General features: G+C 38.9%; 2 protein-coding genes and 1 long non-coding RNA gene across 3 annotated transcripts in view; 2 read left to right on the top strand and 1 right to left on the bottom strand.

Annotated features, from left to right (window-relative positions):
* The first annotated feature begins 3,772 nt into the window (after nucleotides 1-3,772).
* Nucleotides 3,773-26,386, top strand: part of LOC141754177 (uncharacterized) — a 35,657-nt gene continuing 13,043 nt past the window's right edge. Inside the window, exon 1 of the long non-coding RNA XR_012590570.1 lies at nucleotides 3,773-3,998. This is a non-coding gene — a long non-coding RNA (uncharacterized LOC141754177). The remainder of the gene's footprint in view (nucleotides 3,999-26,386) is intronic.
* Nucleotides 4,970-19,749, bottom strand: cdc42se1 (CDC42 small effector 1). The gene is made up of 5 exons (XM_074613079.1): nucleotides 19,603-19,749; nucleotides 14,594-15,005; nucleotides 11,894-11,998; nucleotides 10,373-10,444; nucleotides 4,970-9,515 (listed from the first exon to the last, which is right to left on the bottom strand). The coding sequence occupies exons 2-4, from the start codon at nucleotides 14,741-14,743 to the stop codon at nucleotides 10,376-10,378; spliced, it is 324 nt and encodes a 107-aa protein (XP_074469180.1). The 5' UTR covers nucleotides 14,744-15,005; nucleotides 19,603-19,749; the 3' UTR covers nucleotides 4,970-9,515; nucleotides 10,373-10,375.
* On the top strand, nucleotides 20,987-24,788 carry mllt11 (MLLT11 transcription factor 7 cofactor). Its single transcript, XM_074613080.1, has 3 exons — nucleotides 20,987-21,146; nucleotides 23,349-23,525; nucleotides 23,621-24,788. The coding sequence occupies exons 2-3, from the start codon at nucleotides 23,358-23,360 to the stop codon at nucleotides 23,711-23,713; spliced, it is 261 nt and encodes an 86-aa protein (XP_074469181.1). The 5' UTR covers nucleotides 20,987-21,146; nucleotides 23,349-23,357; the 3' UTR covers nucleotides 23,714-24,788.

Genomic DNA, 26,386 nt, shown 5'->3' with positions numbered 1-26,386 from the left:
TTTATCTGGTGATTTGTGTCTCAGTGAATCTTTGATTGATTGATTGATTGATTGATCGATCGATCAATTGATTCCACATCCAGTTTGTCCAGCTCCTCCTTCAGGTTCGATGTTTGTGAAAACATTTTACTTGGAAGTTGTAGAAACTCAACATAAGATAAGATAAGATCAGATATTCCTGTATTTGTCCCACAGTGGGAAAAGTTGCAGTGTACAGCAGCAAAGGGGATAGGACAAAAAACAAAAAGCATCAGTAAAAAACAAGAAGCAAGATACAACACGGTGCAAAAGCAAAACAAAAGTGAAACAAAATATGAACAATTGAAATAGAAGGAAATATAAAAACAGGAACAATATAAACAAGGACAAACATTAAAAATAGGAACAATATATAACGTAAATGCTGAGGTATTAGTGTGGAGTTGGTTTCCACGGAGACGTGATGTTATAAGAAGTTGTTTGACCTCTGACCTCTCTGAGTTTATCTGACTAACGGTACAATAAATATGGAGCTGGTGGATTTGTGTTCCCTTTGGACAGCGCTAGGCTAGCAGTTTCCCTCTGTTTCCAGTATTTATGCTAAGCTAAGCTAACTGGCTGCTGGCTGTAGCTTCATATTTACTGTGTTCTGTCACAGGGAGTGTTTCACACTTCTGGGTACCTGCAAACACCTTTATTATATAAATGTGTGTGTGTGTGTGTGTGTGTGTGTGTGTGTGTGTGTGTGTGTGTGTGTGTATGTGTGAGGGAACACTGTGGTCATTTATAAAGAACAGGAAAACATCTGTATGTGTGTGTGTGTCGTCAGGAAATGGAGTCTGACAGGAAGGAAGTGAGGTAGCCGCTGAAACTCAATAAACAGGAACACAGACCAGAGTGTGTGTGTGTGTGTGTGTGTGTGTGTGTGTGTGTGTGTAGTCAGTCTCAAAGAAAAGCTACTAGCCTGTCTGAATTACGTTTTGTTTTTTATTAGCTAACAGCAAAACTATCTAAAAAGATTCCGTTGAAGCTGGTATTTGTGTCCAGCGTCAGATAAAGATCAGACTAACATTATTAGTTTTATACTACTAGTAGAATTAGATTCCAGTGGTGGCTGCGTAGGATTGTTTCAGACTCTGTGATCCAAACATTTCCAATAACTCCAGAGAGTTGTAAAATCCAAAAGTCAACACTAAATGTTAGAAGATGTTTCCAACATGTTTTTATCTAATGAAATATTCCATATTTGTTGAGTTATATTATATATTCAAATCATATTACATATTGTGAATCATCTTCTGTGGATTACAACTATTATCAACAGATCTTTTGCGGTAACAATCAGACAAATTCTGTAAACAAACAGGAGGAAAGTTACAAATGTCATGTGGCCCACAAATGCATAGGAAGCGATCTGCAAATGCAAAATAGATGCACAAATGTGTAGATATCACTTTACATGTAAACCTTAAAATACGTATTTACAGAGTAAGTTATGCGTATTTGCAAATCGCCCTGTATTTTTGTGAATGTGACTTCACACAACACAAATACAAAAATACATGTTTGTGGATAGTGAAATATTTGCAGATCATGGTACACATTTGTGGAATGTCTTCTGTGAGTTACAACTAATAAAGTCCAATAAAAACTTCCATAAATGTTGAGCTTTATCTTGAACTAACGGAGTATCCCAGTGTTCCCAGTGTTCCCAGTGTTCTCAATGTTCCCAGTGTTCCCAGTGTTCCCAATGTTCCCAGTGTTCCCAATGTTCCCAGTGTTCCCAATGTTCCCAGTGTTCCCAGTGTTCCCAGTGTTCCCAGTGTTCCCAATGTTCCCAGTGCTCCCAGTGTTCCCAGTGCTCCCAATGTTCCCAATATCCCGAGTGTTCCCAATGTTCCCAGTGTTCCCAATGTTCCCAGTGTTCCCAATGTTCCTCCATGACTCAGCTGGTTTATGATGAAACAGCTCAGTACCCATTTAGTCACCCTGTTAGTACGTTAGATGTGACGTTAGCATGTTGCCGTGTGAGGAAACCAAGTGACTCAACCAAACTTCTTCTTCATGAACTCATTTTCCAGGATCAGATTACACACACACACACAGCGACCACATCTTTAGTGTTTGTACGTTGCGTTGTTTCCTCCTCCTCAGTGCAGGACTGTGGTTGCCATGGCGACACACACACACATCATCATTATTGCAGCTCTGTGGTCTCTGAACAGCTGCTAGTAATAAAACATGATGTTGAAGTGAAGGAGGGAAAACACTCCGTCTGAACATAAATGTAGATACAGACACGCTGCCACAGAGTGATGTAAGGAATCTAATAATCTAAAATTACATATATGTATGTGCATTTTCACATAAACTGAGTGGAAACGCTAGAAATCAAAAAGTAGTTGTGTGGATAAAAGCAGTCATAGAGTTATTGAATAGATGACGACGTAACTGAAAACATGAGGTGTATCAGCTTCCTCACAAATAATACAGGATACCAACAGAAATGTTTTTTATCGTTTGAGCTTTTACTGGAGCACTTTTAATCATCTCTTCTTCTTCTGTAGTGCTTTAACGGCACGACCAGTTGTTTATATATTATCAACTTATATCCTCATACAGCGGTTCATATGATATCTGACAAAAAGTTATTCCTCCATTTTTGTTCGTTCTCCTACGAATGTCCAGCAACACGTGTCATTACATGCATACAGTCTTTTCAAAATAAACTTCAGTCTTCACAGGAAACTACTAGTTAGGTTTAGATAAAGATGGTGGTTTGGGTTAAAATATCTACCGAAGTGGCGTAACTTAAGTACGAAAGTGACTTGACCAAAACTACTTGGTTAGGTTTAGGAAAAGATTGCGGTTTGGGTTAAAATAACACTGGAAGTGGCGTAACTTAAGCATGGAAGTAACTTGACAAAAACGACTTAGTAAGGGTTAGGAAAAGATTGCAGTTTGGGTTCAAATAACTATGGATGTGCTGTAACTTAAGTATGGAAGTTACGTAACGTAAAACTACTCAGTTAGGGTTAGGAAAAGATAGAGGTTTGGGTTAAAATATCTACAGAAGTGGCGTAACTTAAGTATGGAATTGACAAATAAGTCATCATAGACTTCTGGTTTCACACTTTATAGGCAACTTCCTGGTTTGATTAAGTGGATTACATATGAATTGATTTCATGGGATATACAGTATACGAATTACAGTGCATTACTTTTTGTAGGTATTCACCTTATGTATCTGAAACATATATATTAATATGTGTTTCGGATTATAACTGTGAATGTTCAATAAGTCATTTTAAAATAAAGTGCTCCTGAACACACACAACAGAGGAAACAGCAGATTTAATTCAGCCGTCATGAGACATGTGTTACATAACGAGGAATAAAGTCCATCTGTGTTTCTGTTTCTCTGCGGAGGAGGACGTTACATAACAAAACCAAACACAAGACAACAACCCATAAAATACAAAAAGTGATCATCAGTCACACAGATAGCACACATTCATGAAGATGTGAAGACGAAAGAGTCTGAGTCTGAAACGTATTTATTATGATGTCAAAGAGACACTCCCTGATGTTGTTATGACCCTTCCTCCTGTTCACTGTGTGCTAAATATCAATGAGTTGGAGGTGCAATAACAAAATCAGGACTTTAATCTCAGAATCGTGACTTTTCTCAAAAATGTTATGGAGTAGATGAAGTCCAGAAACATTATATTTTATTATCTTGTGTGCACAAATTGTTGCACAAGATCCATAATTTATACGCGAAAGTTATAGACGTTTTTAGTGATGATGTCATGATGAGGTCACGGTGTTAGCTGGAGGCTAAACAAAGGAAAGACTGGAGGCTAACACTAGCAGTGGGCTAAAGTTACACATCTAAAATGACATCTTGTTGTGTTGTTGGGTGCCAGAATCCAGATATCACAGACATTTGAGATGACAAACTGTGATTCGAGGCTCTAGCGAGCTACAATATCAGAGAAACGTTTCAGAGATGGAGAGTAAATGTTGCAGCCGTGAGCCGTTGGCTGCTGTTGGCAGAAAGCTAACCTATTAGCAACGCTTCGCCGCTATTGTATGACTCTCTTTTTGACCGACTTTACTGAAGGATAGTTAACTAAAGGCATCCAAAGATTTATACGCCCTCAATTTATCTTTACAGAACTGCCGTCGGCCACCTGGTTGGACGGCTGACTACTTAGCTAGCTTAGCTTGCTAATTCCACCATGCTACAGAAAATGAGATCAACAGCGAACAGCGCCGAGTCACGGTCTCTCTGCCTCACTCCTCGCCACTAGGAGACTACTTCACCGGGAGGAGAGCAGGCGTTAGCTAGTCAATCTAGCTTTAACTAGCGTTAGCCAGCCGTCTCCTCCTCCTGAAGTAGTCTCCAGCGGCTTAGGGGTCAGCTAATCTGGTCCCATTGATTAATGTTAACTTATTTGTTAAAATACAAGCCAACAATACTCGCTATCCAGCGTTAACTAACGTGTTTAGAGAATGATTCTGCCTCCACTTAACGCTCCGCCCACTCAATACGTCACCATGGTTACTATAAAGGGGCTCTATTGTGTTGATAAGATATAAATCTAATATATTGTGCAGGTTTCTATCTTGTGCACACAACAAGATATGAATTTCATTTAAAAAATATCATCTTCTGGACTTCAGGAGCTTTTTGTTCACATCGCCTTCTGCAGCATTAGCATTAGCATTAGCATCTCAAGCTGCTTCACCTTCAGGGTGTTTCTCAAATCTGGCCTGTCGGCAGATCGTCATTGAAACAGCAGGAAGTTTCTCTGTTTTCATGCTCACAGTTTTCTGGACTTTATATTTTATATACCAGTTGTTGGTTTTCCCATTCACTTCAATAGAGTTTTATCAGAGCAGCATCTGGTGGACGTCGGAGGAACTGCAGCTGATTGGTTCATATCTCAACGAAGCTGATCTGGATATTAGTGTGAGACGAATATTAGCTAAAAATAATGAGGCTTTTTATTCATGAGGCTCATCATCAATAATCAATACTCTCATTCATACAGTCCGAACTATTTAACATATATATTCAGAGAGACATTGTTCAATAACACACAGTTCAGTGAATCAACATCTTTGATAAACAACAACAACAACAAAGCAGAAATAATTTGATAATATGAGGAAATATTTCAGATTCAGGTCTTTGTGTCTCTTGTTGAAGGGAAAGAGTTCTCCAGTGATGGTGGACTGTAAGCGGGGAGGGTCGGAGGGGATGAAGAGGAAGAGGAAGAGGAACTGTGGTTGTGATAAACAAACGGAGCCAGACGTTGGCGTCCTGAGAGCTGCTCTGAGTTTCCAAGAATCAGAAGAGAAATGAGGCAGATTAGGGGGTCGACAACAACATGGCCGACTGAACACTTGAACCTCTCGACCCCATCTGATAAAAATGGTAATCCGATTCACCATAAGAAGCCACGCACATTTTTCCACTTCCGGCTCGAAGCCAGGCGTGTTAGTTCTTCCAGTTTAGCGCTAGGCGACTGTCGCCATTTTGGACTGAAAACGTTTATTGTATTTATAACATTTAATTGGTCAACACAGGACATTTCAGTAGAATATGACAATAGCATAGCAATATTTTTTTTTGTACGGCTCTTTGTAGGCGGACGTTTTACTGGCGTCTTGTCGTCACTTTCAGTCCAAAATGGTGGAAGCGTAGCTCTGCTGCTGGGCGCTGAACTATTGACTTGCACTTCTTGGCGATATACGTTCTTTAACATCAACACCCAGTTTCGTGTCTTTGCCTCTATATTCTTGTGAGAACGTGTCGTGTATTTCTGATTATTAAAACACACGTTGAATCAACCAGAACTGAAACCTGAAACTTTAGACGCACTTGCATGAGAAATAAATGCAAAGAAGCATCAGAGCTACGCTTCCGCCATTTTGGACTGAAAGCGACTACCGGACGCCAGTAAAACGTCTGCCTAAAATATTATAAATATAATAAGCGTTTTCAGTCCAAAATGGCGGCAGCGGCTGTTGTCAAAAAAACACCAGAGTTTCGTCTCTTTGCTTCTAAACTCTTTGGTCAGATTTCCGACTCTGAAAGTCGGACGAACTTCACCAACCGGGACCTCAAAATCCAAGATAGCTGCTCAGCGCATCGACAGTGACAAGCTGTTGTAAAATACTGTTTATTAACACTTCTGTCTTATTTGTGTCTCATTAAATCAGTCGTACACACGGTACTGTCCAACTTCTATCTGTGGACGTGTTGCTACGGTGTTTGTCTGCACAAAACTGGCAACTGGCATTGCTAACAACTAGCTAGCTAACTGGCGAACCTGGCTGGAGCTGACTCCATTCGAGTTTTACGGCTTCAGGTCAAATCAAAACCTCCGACTGAACTGAAAGGCTTTAACAACACAGATTTCTCCTCCCGTCTCTCCAGAGGATGAACCCTTTAGATGTTAATGGTGTTTCCTTGACTTTCACTTCTTATCAATACACGTTCTTTGGTTCTCATCCAATCACATACCGTCACTTTGTCACGCCCCTTGGCGTCACTTTAGGATTAGACAGTAAAACCACTATAGTGGTAATAGTATAGGTTTAGGAAAGAATTACATGGTTGGGCTTAAAACTACAACGTTTATAGAGTGAAAATGAAACTGAACGTTGTGAACACGAACAGCGGTCTCTTTAAACGACATCAACACACTCCCGACGCACTTTCTCTGAGCGTTTACTGTCGCTGTGGATGGTTTACGTTGTAGTTAATGGAACGCCCGGTGCATCTCATACCGGCGTTAAAAGGGTGCCTTGTGCGTCGGTATCGAACGCCGACGGCCGTGACCATTATTTAACACCCTGGAAATGAGAACGGGCTGACCCTGCAGCTGTGTGTTAATAACACGACAGAAGAAGAAGAACAGCTAGCGTCTCTGTTTACAGCAGCCAGACGGTCTCATGTGATTCTGTTTGTGGCTCCTTGTTTACCGTCTATTGTTGATTTAAACGCCATCAGCTGATCGAATGTACGCCACTGAGAGTCACACGATGTCTGATCAGTTGTTGAGGATTGTTAACAGGGAGAATCTTTCAGGGGGAAAGTTTAGAATCTCCCACACTGTGAGGAGTTCAATGAACGCAGCACGCTGTCCAGAAGAAACTGAGACAAGCAGCAGCAGCAGCAGCTCACATTTTCCTTAAATAGACATTTAGTTCTTCTTCGGGGAGGAAGTGGCCGGTCGCCACGGTGAGGGGGAACACCGTGACTCAGCGGTTTCCATGGCAACCACCCCTGGGGTAGCATAGACAACAGCTGAGGGTTGAGTTACCGCACAGTTCAGATGTTGTCATCATCTTTCTATGGCCCTTTTTTTAACTTTGTGTTTGACCTCTTTAATTGATCTGTTTTATTATTTTTGGCACATTTACAGTGTCAACTAATCAATCAATTAATCAATCAATCAATACTGAAATACTTCTGTGGAGTTGTTTAGGTATTCGTTTTTGTTCCAGTCATATCATATTTCTATTTTGGATGAAAATTTTAATGATGTTTTTTTTTAAAAAACAAGTCTCGACTGTCCAGTCTGAGTAAAATCAGTTTTGTCAATAGAAGTCTGGTGTGGTCAGAATACTGAGGTCATGTCAACACTATTTCTGGTAATTTGGGGGTTTAATAACATAAACAGTAGTTTCCACTCTACAGCTGAACATGTTGGGTTGTTTCAAGGTTGATTTTGATCTATTTTTAATCTAATTATCTTTTAAAATCAGACAATTTTAAGGCAAAAACAACTAAATAAATTAAATAGGAGTTCATATTTTTCACCAGAATTACACAACACACACTGTAGAGAAGCTTTGAAATATTTAGACCGTAATGTAGTGACATACATATTACAGAAAATGTAATGGAACAGATGAATGCATAAATACAATGTGTTTTTTTTAGGTTTGTTTAAATACACAGAAAACTGTATAGAGTTTGGTTGGTGGGTTGGACTCTAAAGCCCTAGCCTCCTCCTGTTACAGCTTTCTATAAAGTGCTGGAATTAAACTTTTTTGGGGAATTTATATACTTACATTTAATCAAAGTTATTTTTTTTCGTCATCTTACATTTAAAGAAACTTTGCAAAGGATGTCTAATCTTTCCCACGACCTCTCTAATGTTTAGAAATCTTCAATATATCGAGAGACCCAAACTGAACCGAAGCTCTGCAACCAGACGGAAGCAAAACAAAATAGAAAAAACACACAGTGACATCAGGAGAAATCATACAGCAAATCACCCAAAAACAGCAGAAAATTAAAAAATAACGTTCAAATACTCAAAATATAAAGCAGATAAACACTTGATCTTCCCGCCAGATGCAGCATGAAATGTTTAAAAATGTCTCAAAGTGGCGCCCCGAAGTTAAAAGTTCACACATTTCCGTCTTCGTGGGTCCCCTAAGTATGTCAGCTTAGGACCCGTTTAGGGCCCCGACCCACAGCTTGAGTAGTCAAATGAGCAGAAAGAAAAATAAAATCTTTCTATACGTGGAAATATGGAACTTCTAAAAAACCCGGTAATTTTCTAATGGAAGTTTTGATCTGTGTGTCCAATCCCCGCTGAGAGTTCAGTGAAGCAACGTTTATATTTAAACTGGTGGGATATTAAGACCAGATGACATCACACACACACACACATAGGGCGGACTTTCCCATCTCCTAAAAGTCTTTAATCATTCAGCACCAGCAGTGAGGCATCCTGGGAGTCGAAGTCCAATGATGTCATCACTGAAGCGACCATGTGACCAATGAACAGAGAAAAAAAAAAAAAAATGTCCATTGAGGAAACGTTGGAGGGACTTTCCACCAGCAGGAGGGTTTAAATGGACGATTGTCTCCACGACGGGAAGCGGAAACTTCCCTATGAATGCTGGGAAATGTAGTCTTTTTTTACAAAAACGTTTAGTGACAATTTCTTTCTTAAATACAGACATTCTGTCATTTGTCGCATATCCTGAATAGAACGGCATTCTGGGAAATGAAGTCCAGTGATGTCATCGGTCGGTTTGATGTAATACTGACGGGGGAACCTCTTCATGTCTGCCCTCTAGTGGTGAGCACAAGACATTTATTTTACTCCGATCTAAATTTGTTTCCTCGATGTCAGCGTAGACGTAGACGGAGTTTAAAGGCATGCTGGGAGATGTAGTCCTTGCCTTGGTTTTGTTGTTCCTGGATCCGATGCAGAGCTGGTGTTTTATTGGACCTGAGACGTAGAAAAACTCCATCTGGACTCATGACTGGATGTTTTTGTTTTAATGATTTTCAGAAAATAAGAAAGTGATGATCCTCAAAGTAGAGATTTGTCTTTTCCGGGTCAGGACGGCGCCCCCCTGCAGGTGGCTGGCGGTGCTGCACATTGCTGAGGGGAACTCCAGCAGGGCAGTTGGAGCCTTCAGTCGGCGGTCAGATGTCGGAGAGGAGAGTGGAGGAAGGAGGTCGGTCAGCTGGTCTACGTCAGTTTAATACACTCCTGAAAAATAATAAACAGGAAGCAGTCAGCAGCAGTCAGCGCCGCCTACAGGCTGATGAGTTCATTACAGCTGCAATGTTACACCTCTTCCAAACATACAGCGAGCAAGCAAACTCTGGCGAATGGAGCGTGAAGATGTACTACGAGCGACGTCACTCTCTTCTACATAGAGAGATATTGATTAACTGTCAGATGTGATTTTGACCAGTGAAAATAGTTTGGAGGTGCGCGAAACAAGCGATTTTTCAAAACAAGCGTCACGTCGCTTTGCATGTTCTCTGACGCGGTGAGGTGGCGCTAGAAGAAAGATCGTGGAGTCATCAAAATGTCAACATATTAGTTTTGTGGTTTAATACTTAAGAAAAGACAAAGTACGAAAAAAAAGAGAAATGGTGAAATTAATTGGCTCTAGTCGGAGGGTTTTTTCGGCTGATTCAGCATGTTGAAAAACCTCCGACACGTTCTTGAATCATAACAGCTTGTGTATCCGTCGTCCTCGCTCCTCCTGTTTCCCTTCCTGAATGATGAATACAGACTACCGCAGTCTGTTGGTGTGGAGACTCATTTCCTCTCAGAACGTACGTGCTGACTGGCTGTTGGCTTTCATCTTTGCGGTGTGTTCGAGTGCAACTTGTCGGCTTAAACGAAGGAGACATGAGGCGGCCTTCGTCGCTGCTAGTTCTCTGATGTCGGCTCGGTGTATATGAACCTTTAGTGAATGTTTCTGTAGAATTTTGTATATCATTTATAAATGTTTTACACTGAAAGGAGTTGAAGTGGCAGCGTAGAAAATATAAATATCTGTGTGTGTGTGTGTGTGTGTGTGTTCGTGCGTGCGTGCGTGCGTGGGTGTTTACCGGCTATAACAGGCTGTTCCTGCCGTTCTCGCTCGGGCCTTTAGACCTCATCTGTTCCTGAACCGACCCCGACTATACACACACACACACACACACACACACACACACACACAGAACATGATCAATATAACTGATTACATGTATCTGAACACGTCACACGTCAGTAGAAACACTTATATTCATTTATTTAGATTATTTAAACGTATATTTTCTGTCTCTTCTCTACAGGATGCAAACAACGCTCTGCACCACAGAACTGATCAATCATATTGATCATAATACTATTTCAACTGTGTAATAATATATTTTGAAATATTTATTTTTATGTATATTCATATTCATTCAAAACATTCATATTTTATCATGTATTTAACGTGTATTTGTATTATAATACTGTATAAATGGTATATATATATATATTTATATATATACACAGTAAAATATATATACATACATATATAGTTTAATAATTATCTAAAGATGAATTATTGAGTCATTCAGTCCGTTTGTTTGCGTTTTTTAGGAAACGAAGGAAGTGAGTCGGTGAGGAAGGATCCTTGTGACCTCCGACCTCATCAGAGAGGAAGACAACCTGCTGACTCCGACCAATCATCACACAGGATGATGTCATCAGACGATTACAAACTGGTACAACTTATTTCATTCTAATTTATTTTATTTTTATTTTTATTTCATTTTTATAGTTTATCATTATATTCTATTTATGTTTTAAAATTAATTTAATTTAATCAATAATTCATTAATTATTTTTTTACTTTTTTTACTTTTTATTCTATTTTATGTATTTAGATATTTTTGTTATCAGGCGCCTGGGTTAGCTCAGTTGGTAGAGCGGGCGCCCATGTAACAAGGCTTGGTCCTGACCGTGGCGGCCCGGGTTCGAATCCGGCCTGTGGCCCTTTCTGCATCCACTCTCTCTCCCCCCCTTTCCAAGACTCTATCCACTGTCCTCAATAAAAATGGAAAATTCCCCCAAAAAAATAACTTTAAAATAAGATATTTTTGTTATCTAATTCCATTTAATTTTACTTTGTCATTTAATTTAGTACATATTATTTCATCATTTTATTTTATTTTACAGTTTTATTATTTTAAATCTTTTCGTATTTCATTGTATATCATTTGGTTTCACTTTATTTTTATTTTATATTTTGTTGTATTATTTTATTTTTATTTTTATTTTTATTTTTATTTTTATTTTTATTTTATTTTATTTCGGTGTGGTGGTCAGACCTGCAGCTGAACTCGATGCTGTCTTTAACAGATGAGATGAAAGAGAAGCTAAAATAGAAACAGGAAGTGGCAGCGCTGCGTGTCACTTCCTCACACACACACACACACACACACACACACACACACAGTCTCTTCTTCTCTGATTCACTAATAAAACTGTATAACAGCTGATCTACAGTCAGATAACAGACACCATTCTATTGTTAAAATAATATTCAGACAGGTGAACATGTAGACAGACAGGTGAACAGGTGTGTGTGTTCTGACCGGCTGCAGCCCCTCGGCCATCTCTCCAGAGCCGATGTGTGTGAGGTGAATGAAGTTGGTCGGCTCTCCGATCATAGTGCGATCAATCCTCCTCCTCTTCTTCTTCTACACACACACACACACACACACACACACAGGTTAGTCAGTTAGTGTGTGTTCATGTCTCTACTCGTCCTCATACAGACAGCATGACATCATCTCTATAAAATCAAACACATGACGTCAACAGGAACCTGGTTAACCCTTTAACACCCTTTAACGTCCAGTCATACCTCACTGTTAACGCTGTTAAAATTATTGTAATTATTATTATTATTATTATTATTATTATTATTATTATTATTATTAATAATATAATAATAATAATAATAATAAACTTTATTTATATAGCATTTTCAAAACAAATTTACAAAGTGCTTTACAAGACAAAATAAAAATGGCAAAAACAGTTTTAAAAATATACAACATTCAGCAACAGGAGCTACATAAGAGAAACAGTAAAATAAAACAATATAAAATAATCAATAAAACAAAAGAGATGAAAAAGAGAATAGAAGAGGTTTTAAGAAGTGATTTAACAGATAAACAGACAATTAAATATAAAAAAAGAAAAAGTTAAAGTTAAAACTAAAATACTGAAATAATTGTATGTGCTTAAACTAAGTTTAACTTGAAAAGGAAAATACAAGTGAGACAATTTAAAAGGAATTATTTACCTATAATATGAAACTATTATTGTGAAAAGGTCATAATTTTGTTCAGGGCCACTCTGCTGTGTTCAGGGACCCTGTGCGTTCCGGCTCCCTGCACCTGAACGCCTCATTAAAGGCCCATCCTGCTCCCAGAGTCCAGTTAATCCTGCTGAGAGGAACCGAGAGCTGATCCAGAATCTGATCCCCGATCAGAACAATCTGGATCAGATTTAAGAGGATTATAACGTTCCTCCGGATTATTCAGCGCTGTGATGTAACCATGACGATGACGACCAGCGCCATTAAAACTCTGTAGAGAGGAGGAGGAGGAGGAAGAGGAGGACGAGGAGGAGGGAGAGTGAGAGGAGGAAGAGGAGGAGGTGGAAGAAGAGGAGGAAGAGGAGGAAGACGAGGAGGAGGAGGGAGAGGAGGGAGAGGAGGAAGAGGAGGGAGAGAAGGAAGAGGGAGAGGAGGGAGAGGAGGGAGAGGAGGAGGAGGAGGAGGAGGAGGAAGAGGGAGAGGAGGGAGAGGAGGAAGATGAGGAGGAAGAGGAGGAGGAGGAAGAGGAATGTTTGTTTACACTAAAGCCACGTTTTCTGTGGGGTTTTTACTAATAATTAGTAAACATTATTAATGATAATTTCGTTGTTTGTTGACAGTAAAATAACTATTAACTTAGTTTAATTAACTATTAATTTACTATTTATAAATGATGGTTGTTGTTGCTCTAATGATATTTATTGATTATGTTGTTGAGCTCACAGACGTCACTGATCAGTTGTGTTATATTATATGTTATATATAATCCATTATGAATCTGTTAATATAATAATAAGAGACTTTGAGGCTGAAAGATAAAATCCAGTTGATGATGTGGTTGTGAGTCTTCCAGCCAGCTGTGGTGTAACATCTGTATTACACAACAACACCACCATGACTCAGGGTTAAAGACTCTGTGACGTCCAATCAGAGGATTTCTTTAAGATGACTCACAAAGAATGACCCATAAAACACCTTCGTTTATTATATTAATATTATAGATTTCTGCCTCCAAACAAACACCCTGATGTGATTTAGTTAAAGCACCACTTAACTCTACAAACACTGCAGCAGGAAACTGCGTCTAAACAAACTGATGTTTGTAACAGTATGTGGACGGAGGGCGTCGGCCTGCAGGTGGTCAGAGGTCACGGTGAAACAGGAAGAGGAAGTTCTGCCACCTGTTTCCTCTCGACTCACTGTAGAGAGACTCACTGAAGCTCAGACGTTATATATTTATGATCTGCCTGGTCAAACTAAAACTACTAACAGCTGCTAACTGGATTATAAACTAAATATAAACCATTGTGAGTGCAGACGGAGGCTACTTCAAAGTTAGCGTCCCTCTCCGTCTAAACGCCGGCGTTTTGAAGCTGATGGATCTACTTGTTACGCACCGTCTCTCCGGCAGCGCCCGGCTGTACTCCCGTACGTAAATCAGCTCGGTCTGCTATACGTAGCAACGGTCTGTTGTACATAGCAACGGTCTGTTCTAGTAGCAACGGTCTGCTGTACGTAGCAACGGTCTGTTCTAGTAGCAACGGTCTGCTGTACGTAGCAACGGTCTGTTGTACATAGCAACGGTCTGTTCTAGTAGCAACGGTCTGCTGTACGTAGAACGGTCTGTTATAAAGAAATAACAGAACATAGAACGCCGTGATTGACCAATCAGAATCGATTACTCAACAAAGCTGTGTAATATTATCATATAATAAATTTAACGTGCAGCAGTTAAACAGGTTATCGGACACATCTTTGATTAATTAAGAGACTAAATACAACCCCTTTGCTCCTTGCACCTTACTTTGTGATGCGCCGCTAAACTAGTAAAAGTGGAGTTGCACACGCCCCCTGAATGACCTTTAGACCTATAGATGGTTTAAATATGGCCTCTAAGTGTTTTAAAGTAACCGCTGGTGAGTCAAATCAGCAACCAAACCACAAAAAGTAACTTGTGTGTGTGTCTTACCGGCGGTGGTTTCGCTACCACGCAGCAGCCCATCTTGTGCCAGAAGTCGCTCATGCCGACGCTGCGCCTGTCCAGCGGCTGGCCGCCGCTCTCTGCTGCCGCCCTGCACGCCGGGGGAGGAAGTGCAGCCGATGGATAATCCTGGGGCATTCAGACAAAAACCTGAACCAGCAGCGACACGCAGAAAAACCCAAATATACCCTCAGAGCGAAAACTGTCCACTGAAGGACGCCAGGAGACTGAAGAAAATATCCAATATCCACAAGTTCAAAGAGGAAAGTATTAAATTAAATTAACTAAAATAGAGCAAAAAAAATGTCTTCCCACAAAACTGACAGAATCCGTTAAAGTCCACTGATGAAAAAAGTTTGTGTTTTAATATCCAAACTGTGACGACAGCTTCAGGTTTGATCTGTGGAGACAGAAAAGAAACAAGTTAAGGACATCACATTTTATTTAATCTTTAAATGTTTAAGTATTTAATTACAACTCACAACAATAGAAGAACAGAACAAACTGCCTCATACAGCTGCATGGGAACCAAACGTCAACACAGTGAACACATTAAGCATGACTAAACACTGGGTGTGGTCCAAACACACACACACTGTGAGGCCTGTGACGTTTAAATTAAAGAGTTACTGGACGTTTTGTTCTTGTTGTTTTCAGATGAATCAAACTAAAAAAAAAACATCAGACACAGGTGACCTTTGACCTCAGGACTGATTACTGCTGTAGTTCAGCTAACTTGAATGAATATTAAGTGCTGGTTGAAACAATAACTCTTGTTTTTATTCTTGGTTCTTTATCAGACAGGGAGAGTGAAGGGCTGATAAGAGGCGTCCTCGTCGTACTTCCTGGTTACATGCGGAGGTTAAACGTCTATTTTCAGCGTGCGGGAGGGGGGAGAGTCCGTCTGGAGTTCGTCCAGCTCGTTTCAACAGACGATAACGGAAGAATGTGAGAAGCAACGAGTAGCTTCACGCTTCACATCAGCTCAGATCAGCTCAGAGGAATGTAGACGTCCACCGCCGGAGGCCTCAGGTTCACCAACACTGCTCCTCTATCACACTGATAACTCACTGTAACTAAGTACATCTACTCAAGTACTGGACTTCAGTACAGGGTTGAGGTACTTGTACTTTACTAGAGTATTTCAATTCTACTTCTACTCCACTACATCTCTGTTTGATAACTTCAGTTCTGTCTCCTCACGCTGACGTCATGGGACAAACATTCACTCTCTCTGTCTGAGGTTTTAGTTTAAACTGCTGCTACAGTCCTGTAAGCGCCACCTACAGATGTTCACCATCACACAGATGTTGTTCCATTGCGACATCAGCGCCCAGCAGCAGAGCTACGCTTCTGCCATTTTGGACTGAAAGCGACTACCAGACGCCAGTTAAACGTCCGCCTACAAAAGTAAAACTAAATTATTTCTATTCTATTGTCATATTCTACAGAAATGGCCTGTGTTGAACAATAAAATATTATAAATATAACAAGCGTTTTCAGTCCAAAATGGCGGCAGCGGCTGTTGTGATGTCCCAAATAAACAACATATGGACCACATTCTAAATGTGTCCCAGTTTATTTCCGGTTGCAGTGAAAGGTGTCGTCCGAAATCTCAAACTATGTACTACTAAATACCCAACAGGTGTACTATCGTTCAACATACTTTAGTGTGAATAAACAGTAGTATTTATCTTTGAGCAGTAATTTACGTCGTCACTTCCTGAGAGCCTCCTCGCCAGTTGGAGACGTATAACCATGGTAACCAACCTCAAAGTTTGAATTAATTTAAAATATATATTACACCCAGCAACGTGAAATCTTATATTTACAGTTAAATTAAAGAGCCACTGACGTTACAGAGCCGTCCGTCAACGTCTGTCATGAATATATATTTATTTATTTAGGATATTTATGCCGCCGTAATGTCCAGTGTTGCAAACAATAATATTTCCCAGGTAATAGTATGTAATACATGTACTATTGGATTCATACTAAAGTTTCAGACATAGTAAAATATCTCACATAGGCCTACTGTTTTAGCGACTAAATAACATGTTAGTGTGGAATTTTGGACACAACCTTTGTGAATGACATCAGCTGACAGGAAGTAAACATGGACGTAAGCTGTTGCCTGGCAACGCAATTCCGTTGAAATGCGCTAAATCGGAGCGTTTCAGACGGAGAGAGGGTGAATACAGTTATATATAAATAAACATAAAAGCATGTAAACATGTTCTAGTGGAAACAAAAACTAAAAGTATGAACCTGAAAATGAGTACGATATGAGACCTTTAAGATAACATGGCAGACGGAGGATGAGTGTGTGTGATTGGCCGATCCTGTGACCGGGTCACTTCCTGCTTTCTAAACTCAGACGCTCACTTCCTGTTCCACATTATCACTTCCTGTTCAGCACAAAGACGTTTGAGATAAGAAACAACATGAAGGAACCAGAAACAGTCTCATGTTCTCCTGTTGTAACGTCTGTTAGTGGACGCTGTAATGTGAGGTACTTGTACTTTACTTGAGTACTTCTACTTCTACTCCACTACATCTCAGAGGGAAATATTGTACTTTTCACTCCACTACATTTATCTGACAGCTTTAGTTACTTTACAGATTCATATTTTTACACACAAATGTGTACTTGTAACAGAGTATTTTCCCAGCATGGTATTAGTACTTTTACTGCAGCAGAGGATGTGAGTACTACTACCCAGAGAGAGTATCATCTACAGCCGCTCAGAGAGAGAGAGACGCTTCACAATGAGCTCTTTTCATTCAGACGTCTGGAGGAAAATAACGGTTAACGGTTCAACACAACAAGCAGCTTTCACACCGCCGCTCACATGGAAAATAAGAATCACACAAACACAAACACACCTAGACCTGGTTCCTCTGAGACCGGGTCAGACCATGAGACCGGGTCAGACTCTGGATTACTTATTATTTACTCATTCAAGAAGATTTGTTCACATTAACCAGACAGTAATACAGAAAAATTCACCTCAAAATAAGGCGATTTTAAGTGTGACAGCTTATAAAAGCCAGCCATCTTCTCCTCCTGAAGTAGTCTCCAGTGTGTGTGTGTGTGTGTGTGTGTGTGTGTGTGTGTGTGTGTTGGTATGAAGTCTGAAGGTTAAATCCTCCCTCTAACAAACACTGAGGTCAGAGTCCATCACTGATCCGGGACCTGAATATCTGTCAGTATAAATACAGTTTAAACACAGAGCAGATTCACCCAGGTTCACCAGGTCCACCGGGTTCCACCTGGTCCAGGTCACCATGGCAACGGCTCAGACCAAGAAACAGTGAGTCAGTGAGAGCGTCCTGTAACATCTGCAGCGGTTTAACTGACAGACGAGGAGCTCCGTTCAGCTCTCACAGAGGTGAAGACTCATGACACATGAGTGCTGCTGCTGGACCTGGACCAGTCTGGACCCACACCAAGACCTCATCCAGCACAGACCACGCAGAGCTGCTGAGACAAACCAGGAACACCAGAGACCGTCCTGTGATGAGGTCACAGCAGCCGCGACGTCACAACAGTACAGTGGGGGGTGGGGGGGACAATGGCCCCTTCACCACTTCCTGCCCCCCCCCTACAGCCGGCACCGTTGCTCCAGAAACAACCAAGAGACTATAATCCAGAAATACTATCCCTACTATAGTATACTATAGTATTCTATCATATACTATATACTATCCCTACTATAGTATGCTATTGTATACTATCATATACTACAGTATACTATAGTATGCTTTAGTATACTACAGTATACTACAGTATACTGTAGTATATTATCATTACAGAGTCATTAGAGTATTGATTATAGACGCTTTAACACTTTACCGGCGACACAAAGTCTACCGTCTAAACAACGGAGGCCCACCATTCAAACTTTATTTAAATTGTCAGATCCCAGAGTTTCCAAATTTTCCAGTAGTACATGAACGCAGCGTAACGTTCAAATACATCCCCCCAAAGCAAAGTCCCTGTGTGTGAAACCTGCGTGGTAATAAACCTGCTTCAGAGAACAGATCTTTAGTGTTTCCTCCGGCTCACCACAGCCAGCAGCTCCGTCCTCTAAACTGACTCCAGACCTGTAATTTGGCTCCACATCTGGATCCTCCACTGAAAACACACCGTGTTTCAGAAAACACCGTTAAGAACCAGGCCTATTTTTAGCTCCTCAAGTTTCCAGAAACATTCGTCTTGAATCGGTCCTGATCTCAGCAGGGTTAGTCTGAACCCTGTGACCTCTGACCTCTGACCTTTGACCTCCACACTCCTGGTTCTTGCAGTTTTTTTTACTCACTGAAATCTGCACCCAAACACCCAAATTAGAAAGAAATGTAATTTTTACAAATCAGATACGTGATAATAAGTGAGCAGATGGAGCTAGGCTAGCAGTTTCCCCCTGCTTCCAGTCTTTGTGCTAAGCTAAGCTAACAACCTCCTGGACCTGTCTATGTTCTTATTGTCTGACACACAAAAGAGACCAGAGAGAGAGCAGCCCCGGTGTTACACTTTATTCTGTCACCCGTCAGATTGTGTGACCTGATTAAGAAATTAAATCTGGTCTCGTATCGATCCGTTGAATCACAACTGAGAGGAAACACACTTCAACATCAGGTCACAGTATCTGACGGGTAACAGAAATCAGTGCAACACCGGCGTCTGGAAAACAGTTAAACGGCTTCAAAAGGGCTTAATTATCCCTTAATACACACACGTATTGTTTTTTTACTCTATGTTTTCTCTATAAATCAAAACCTACATGTCATTTTTTAAGTTTTAGTTATATATATTGTGGTTGTATTAGACACTACAGGACCAAACAGTCTATGGTTATAGAACAGCTCTCTGCAGTTGAACCCTGAATGTGAGAGCAGAGTGAGCGCTCTGTTATGAAACATCTGGGAGGGTTAAAGGTGAAGTTTTTCAGCCCGTTGGTGTGAAGTGAGATCAGATTAAATATAAAAAGACTCACCAGAAGAAGAAGACGAGGAAGAGGAGGAAGACGAGGAGGTGTTGGTCGGGCTGAAGGCGTCAGACTGAGATCAGAACCAGCTGTAGCTCTAACGTCTCTCTCTCTCTCTCACTCTCTCTCTCTCTCTGAGGTGTGGCTCCAACCAGGAAGTACATCCAGGACTTCATTTTTTCTCTTTTTCCTTTTTCTTCTGCTTCCTGTCTGTTTCCAGTCAAACGGCTCTTCCTGCTGGCTCAACACGCTCATTACACCTGGTACACTGCATTAATCTGTAATCTGACCCTGCTGGTCCCAGTTTCATCATCATATTCAAACGACAGAGCTCTGCAACCGGTTTTATTTTATTTTTTCACATATTTCACAAAAGTAAAAGTAAAACAGTTAATAAAAATGAATAAATAAAAGGGAAAATTAAACAAAAGAGTAAATAGATAAGGGAATTAATACAAAGATAAATAAATAAAGAAGCAGATTAAAAACAGAAATATCAATTTATGTCACATTTTATCAATTAATTAATGCCTAGATTTATTTTTAATATTATTTTAGCTACATTTAATGACATTTATCGAGTTATTTATTTATTTATTTGTTTATTTTTTATTTTGGCAGGTTCCATCCACTATAGATTAATACGAAGATAAATGAATAAAGAAGCAAATTAAAACAGAAATATCAATTTTATTTATTTATTTATTTATTGGTTTTGGCGGGTTCTGTCCTCCATAGATTAATACGAAGGAGGATTTTTGAGGATCTTAAATAAATATATTTTAATCTGTAATTTAATCTGTTTATTCCTCTTAATAAAAATGATATTATTATGTTAAATTATATGAATAAACAGTGCCCCCCTCTGGATGAAAACATGCACTTAATTACATATATTAGTTATTAGAAAATAAATGTTTTAATTATTGATTTGCTTTTAAAATAAGACTAGTTTACCCTGTGTGTGTGTGTGTGTGTGTGTGTGCGCGCGCGTGTGCACGTGTGTTCGTGTGCGTGCGTGCGCGTGTGTGTGTTCCAGAAACATACCTAACATACCGGAAACTAACATTTTTTTCAAAATAAATGCGTAACGTAATGTAGATAATGGAACATATTATTAAACATCGTAAACGTTGTGTAATATTAAAAAAAACATTCAATTAAACATAAATAAATACATACATACATACATACATACATAAATAAATGAACAAACAAATAAATAAATAAATACATACATACATACATACATACATACATACATACATAAATAAATAAACAAGGTTATTCTCTGATGTCTAAATAAATTGCAGTGTGTTTATTAAATCATCTTTGAGTTCATCAGCTAACGAGAAAATAGTAAAAGCTTTTATTCTGACATGTGTAACCGGAAGCTGTGTGGTGTATTCAGGTGAGCTTGATGCACGCGCAGAGCTCATTTCACCTGCAGCAGCTGCAGAACCTACCGACCGACCGACAGCAACAAAAGAACCGACAGAACAAAGAAGAAGAACAATCACACAAACCTTTATTCTGTCACCGGAAACAAAAAGGTAACAATCTCTTTATTTACATCTCATAATTACATTAGAATTTAATGTTTCTGAGAGAAAGCCGGTGATGAAAGAACCTGCTGCTAATTAAACCCTCTAAAACACGATGTTCAACCAAACTACATGTTAAAATCTGAGTATTTAAGGTTAATTGATGAGATAAATGTCACTAGTTCATCGTGTAAAATGGGTTATAATCGGCTGCATCATCAGCTAACATCGAGCCAACGCCTCTAATCAACCTGATCGATCACAATTCATCCCTCAGTTTAAACATGTGATCAATAATGGACACAAACAGACATATTGGTGATGCATTTCAATCAGAAATCATTATAATTTGTCACCGTCCAGACTGCGGATCATCAGCTGGTGATAATCTGAGCCAACGCCTCTGGATCAATAGGCCTGACTCTATAATAAAACCAGCCGAAAGTAAAATCAACAGAAATGTGAATGTAGTTTGGTGGCAGTCAGAGTGGAACCATCAGTGTCAGGCTGTGAGAGGGTTATTTCAGTCTGCAGTGGACGTGATGACCCAGTTTCTGTTATAGACTCTCTGGAAGATTCTGAACAAATATATCTACATATTTATATAAATATATAAATATGAGTCACTGATGGAAGACCACCCCCTGGAAATATATTTAGATACAAGACTCTAAATATAAATACACTCAGTTACAGAATAAAACATTAAAACCTGCAGCTGAAATAAAATATAAAAAAATGGTGAAAATATTTTAAGAAAGGAAAAAAAAACATAATTTCATTAAAACAGTGTAATATATTTAGATAAAGGACTTTTAATATAAATACACCTAGTTACAAATTAAAAACTGCAGCTGAAATAAATTATAAAAAAATGGTGAAAATATTTTAAGAAAGGAAAAAATAATTAAATTAAAACAGTGTAATTATAATCAAAACAAACAACACTGTACATAATCATCCACTCTATGTATAACCATCCAGTATTTTTATTTCTTGCACTATTTGTATTGTTTACAACTCCCAAACAGCTGACTTGTATGTAGACATTTTATTTTTATCACTGTATTCTTTATTACGTTTTTTTTTATTCTGTGTAAGTACGTTGAGAGAGCTGCATAAAAAAACGGAGTCAAATTCCATGTAAGTTTATACTTGGCGAAATAAACCTGAATCTGAAAAGTTAATACAAATAAATAAATACAAGAGAAAATTACAAATAGGAGTAGATAAATAGGGGAATTAATACAAAGGTAAATAAATGTTTCATGATGTTGATCTGAAATAGTCAAAATCACTGATTTAATGATTTATTGTTAATTAACTAAAATGCTCCTTTAACCCTGAGCTGCTGAGAGGCCTTCAGGGCCCCTAGGAGCTATCGGCTCTGTAAAAGGGCGAGTCAGCTGTGATTCAATCAGTGACAGACTGATCTGAGAGCTGTTTATTGAGCTTTGATCACAGATATCTGATCAATATTCAGCTCTGAGTCTTCCTGTGTTTGTGTTGTTTGTTTTGTTCTTTTTTTTTAACTGTAATTTTAAATTCAACCGCTCTAACTGAAATATATTAAATAGTTTTACATTTAAAAACACATGTCGGTTGAATCGTGTTTTTCTCATAAGAACAGATAATTTATTTTTCCTTTATTTTGTAGTTTTAAACTAACAATGTCTCTGTTTGGAGTGTTTTTATTCATCTTTTCCTTTCCTTACATTTTATTTGTTGTAAAATTTATTTTTATAATGTAAAATATATTTGCTAATTTTTTTTGTAATTAAAAAATCGGAACATCTTTATATAAGTAGGACTACTGAGTAATGAACTTTCGAAATAAAGTATAAAAATTACATAAAACGCTGGCTAGCAAGTATTGTTGGCTTGTTTTTATAACAATGGCTGAAGAAAATCCTAGTTTCTCTCAATATGTGCCGTCACTCACTCTCCAGGATCACTGGACTCACTCACGGCAGCTGTTAACAGACGGCTAGATATTAGCAATATTTACTCTCCATCTCTGAAACCTTTCTCTGATATTGTAGCTCGCTAGAGCCTGGAATCACAGTTTGTCATCTCAAATGTTGTGATATCTGGATTCTGGCACCCAACCATGACCTCATCATGACGTCAACACTAAAAGGGTTTATAGTTTGTTTATGTTTTCCTCTCTTGTTGGACATGTTTCAACGTGTTGTGTTTGCTTCTGGTCAGACTGCAATCATGATGGAAAAGTCAAAGAGTCAGTACGACTCCTTCCTGTTCTGGAGGCAGCCGATCCCGGCCCTGGACATGTCGGAGCTGGAGGGCCTGGGTCTGAACGGCGGCCAGCCGGCCAAAAGGAAGGCAGGAAAAGACAAGTCGTCCTCTCTGAGGAAACAGGAGAAGGAGGTGAGGGGACGGACGGGTCCAGACTGGGTCTGTTGACCACTTTAGTTTTAAACCTGGTTTCTGTTTTACATGATATTCCATCTGTCTGTCTTCAGGAGGAGATCCCGGAGTTTTCCTCCTTTAACTATTGGAGAGCTCCGATCGCCGACGTGGGCACTCTGCTGGCCGACTTCAACCTGCTGCTCTGAAACACAACGCTCCACCACCTGACCCCAGATCAGCCCGACATCACCTGACCTCTGACCCCAGATCAGCATGACATCACCATCCACACTGAAGGAAATGTTAGTTTCAGGAAGTTGCCAAAATAAGAGCATGGTTTTCACAGTAAAAACAGAGGCTGAGCCTGGTTCAGATTAAACTCTGTGATCCTGAATCATCCGTCTGAACATTTATTTTATATGAACACAGTTTCTCTGTTTGTAACCAGGAGTCTGTATCACAGAGAGTCTTTGTCTGTTCCTGATAACAACTGGTATCAGGAAGCTGATTATCAATCTGCAGAAGTATAAAATCGATAGACTAAAATCAACCGGAACAGAATAAAATGCAGCACCTTAACACATACAATAATTATCATTATCAGTTATAAATATAAACAGATCTTTAATCTGGAAAATGATGGTTCGAAGTTGATGTTGTGTGAAAATACTGAAATAAAAAGTGTTTGATAACATTTTATAATTCAATAGGAGCTGATTTAATGAAACCAGAACACCCGAAATCAAAAGTGATCTCACTGTGATACAGATCCCAGATCAGCCGTCCCTTTGTTTCTGATTGTCTCCTGATCTCAGACCTGATTTTACACCTGATTTCAAACCCGATATCAGACTTGATTCCAGACGTTACACCGGAATAAGAAACCAGATTCTGATCCGACTGAGGATGTGAACCGACAACTCTCCAGTTTGAAAAATGAGATTTTAACCCCCTTGAACAAAATGCTAGAAACTGGAATGATTGAATCAGTGTTTCTGTGATAAATGTTATTTATTTATAAATGTATTAATTTATTCAGGAGGTGATGCGTTCAAACCCGCCTGAGACTAAAGTTTTGATCTGTTTCCATTTGTGCCTTTTTATTTTTCATCCTGAGGTGCTTTATTAACAGTCACGTTCATGATTATTTATTTATTTATGTATTTATTTATTCCTCATGTTGTTTGACTGAGCTGGCCTCACACTGGATCCACAAGAAGAAAAAATACAGAATGTAAAACCTGCCAACAATAAAAGAAAATGTCCTTTTTCTGATCAAAATGTTTTACTGTTGTCTGTTTTATTGTACAGGTCTTCATATAATTCATACAAAGGAAGTGATATCTATATATTTATTGGTTAGTTTAAATAAAAATATTAAAAAGTATCTTCAGACAAACACAGTTCAATGTTTCCAACAATAAAGGAACATTAGATTAATGTTTATTTAAATGACGCTTATATGTGAGCAACAAACTCCTATGATCTCTTATTAATCCATATTGTTCAAAATAGAAGAAAAAATAAATTAAATTAGTGACTATAATAAAGATCTCCCATTCCACTATAAGAAAACACATGAAGGAAGATGTTTTAAATAAATCTTTATTGGTATTCAAGTACAACTTTTTTCATAGAAGACAAAGTTCTTTCGGTCAAACAAAATATTAAGGAAAAACAATTCACGATTCAATCAGTTATATTAAAACTCATATGTAAATAAATAAAATTCAACAGAAAAATAAAGCAAAAAAAAAAATACACATAACACAAAATATACCAACACAAAGGGCTCTTACATTTAGAAACAGGCGGTTTGTTGACAATTGGTAATTAAATCATCAATAAAATAATTATAACAATAAATTCTATTAGTTTGTCCTCCACAGTGATTCCATACTGAATATTTTAATGGAAAATGTTCAAAACGTTCATGTTTTTAGAATCAAACCAACTGTAAATGTCAGTGTCAGTGTTTCCAAGAGATAAAAATCCTCTTTCACAGTTTAATCACAATAACAACAATGTGATGTAGTAGAAAACTATTTAAGAAATAGTGGATATAAAATAAATAAATAAAAATATGGATGAAATAACCAAATAGAAATGTCTGTTTTTGTCTATCGCAGTGAATTTAAATCAAAAATCATATAAGAAGTTACTATATTTTATATTATTATTGCCCATTGACTTGAAATATTGCCCAAAATGGCAGATAGTTGACACATTAATATCTGAGGTCTCACACAGTTATTTTATTTAAAATGTAATAGTGACTTTTATTTCTCATTGTGACAGTTTATATGTTTTTAAAGATTCAGTTATAAATAAAGACTTTTTTAAAAAAATACCACTTTATTAACATGCATGAATTTTCTAATATTTATAATTAACTCTTGTTAGAAGAAGTTGACAGAAGTTTCTCAGCAGGAAACCGGTGGTTTGCCTACTCCGGGTAGGGAATGAGTCCTTACCCCAAGTGAAGGAGTTTAAGTATCTCGGGGTCTTGTTCGCGAGTGAGGGGACGATGGAACGTGAGATTGGTCGGAGAATCGGAGCAGCGGGGGCGGTATTGCATTCGCTTTACCGCACCGTTGTGACGAAAAGAGAGCTGAGCCGGAAGGCAAAGCTCTCGATCTACCGTTCAATCTTCGTTCCTACTCTCACCTATGGTCATGAGGGTTGGGTCATGACCGAAAGAACGAGGTCGCGGGTGCAAGCGGCCGAAATGGGTTTCCTCAGGAGGGTGGCTGGCGTCTCCCTTAGAGATAGGGTAAGAAGCTCAGTCATCCGTGAGGGACTCGGAGTAGAGTCCTTGCTCCTTTGCGTCGAAAGGAGCCAGTTGAGGTGGTTCGGGCATCTAGCACGGATGCCTCCTG

The sequence above is a fragment of the Sebastes fasciatus genome, chromosome 17 (assembly GCF_043250625.1).
Source record: "Sebastes fasciatus isolate fSebFas1 chromosome 17, fSebFas1.pri, whole genome shotgun sequence".
NCBI lineage: Eukaryota > Metazoa > Chordata > Actinopteri > Perciformes > Sebastidae > Sebastes > Sebastes fasciatus.
Note: the sequence above shows the minus strand (reverse complement) of the source record. Positions and strands in the feature narration are given on the sequence as shown.

Excerpts from the sequence above, each read along its gene's own strand:
- mllt11 (XM_074613080.1), top strand. The coding sequence starts at position 23,358 with ATGATGGAAAAGTCAAAGAGTCAGTACGACTCCTTCCTGTTCTGGAGG. Across the intron at positions 23,526-23,620 it reads TGAGGAAACAGGAGAAGGAG|GAGGAGATCCCGGAGTTTTC; the intron begins GTGAGGGGACGG and ends GTCTGTCTTCAG.
- cdc42se1 (XM_074613079.1), bottom strand. The coding sequence starts at position 14,743 with ATGCCCCAGGATTATCCATCGGCTGCACTTCCTCCCCCGGCGTGCAGG. Across the intron at positions 11,999-14,593 it reads TGGTAGCGAAACCACCGCCG|AAGAAGAAGAGGAGGAGGAT; the intron begins GTAAGACACACA and ends GTGTGTGTGTAG. Across the intron at positions 10,445-11,893 it reads TGGCCGAGGGGCTGCAGCCG|TCGGGGTCGGTTCAGGAACA; the intron begins GTCAGAACACAC and ends GTGTGTGTATAG.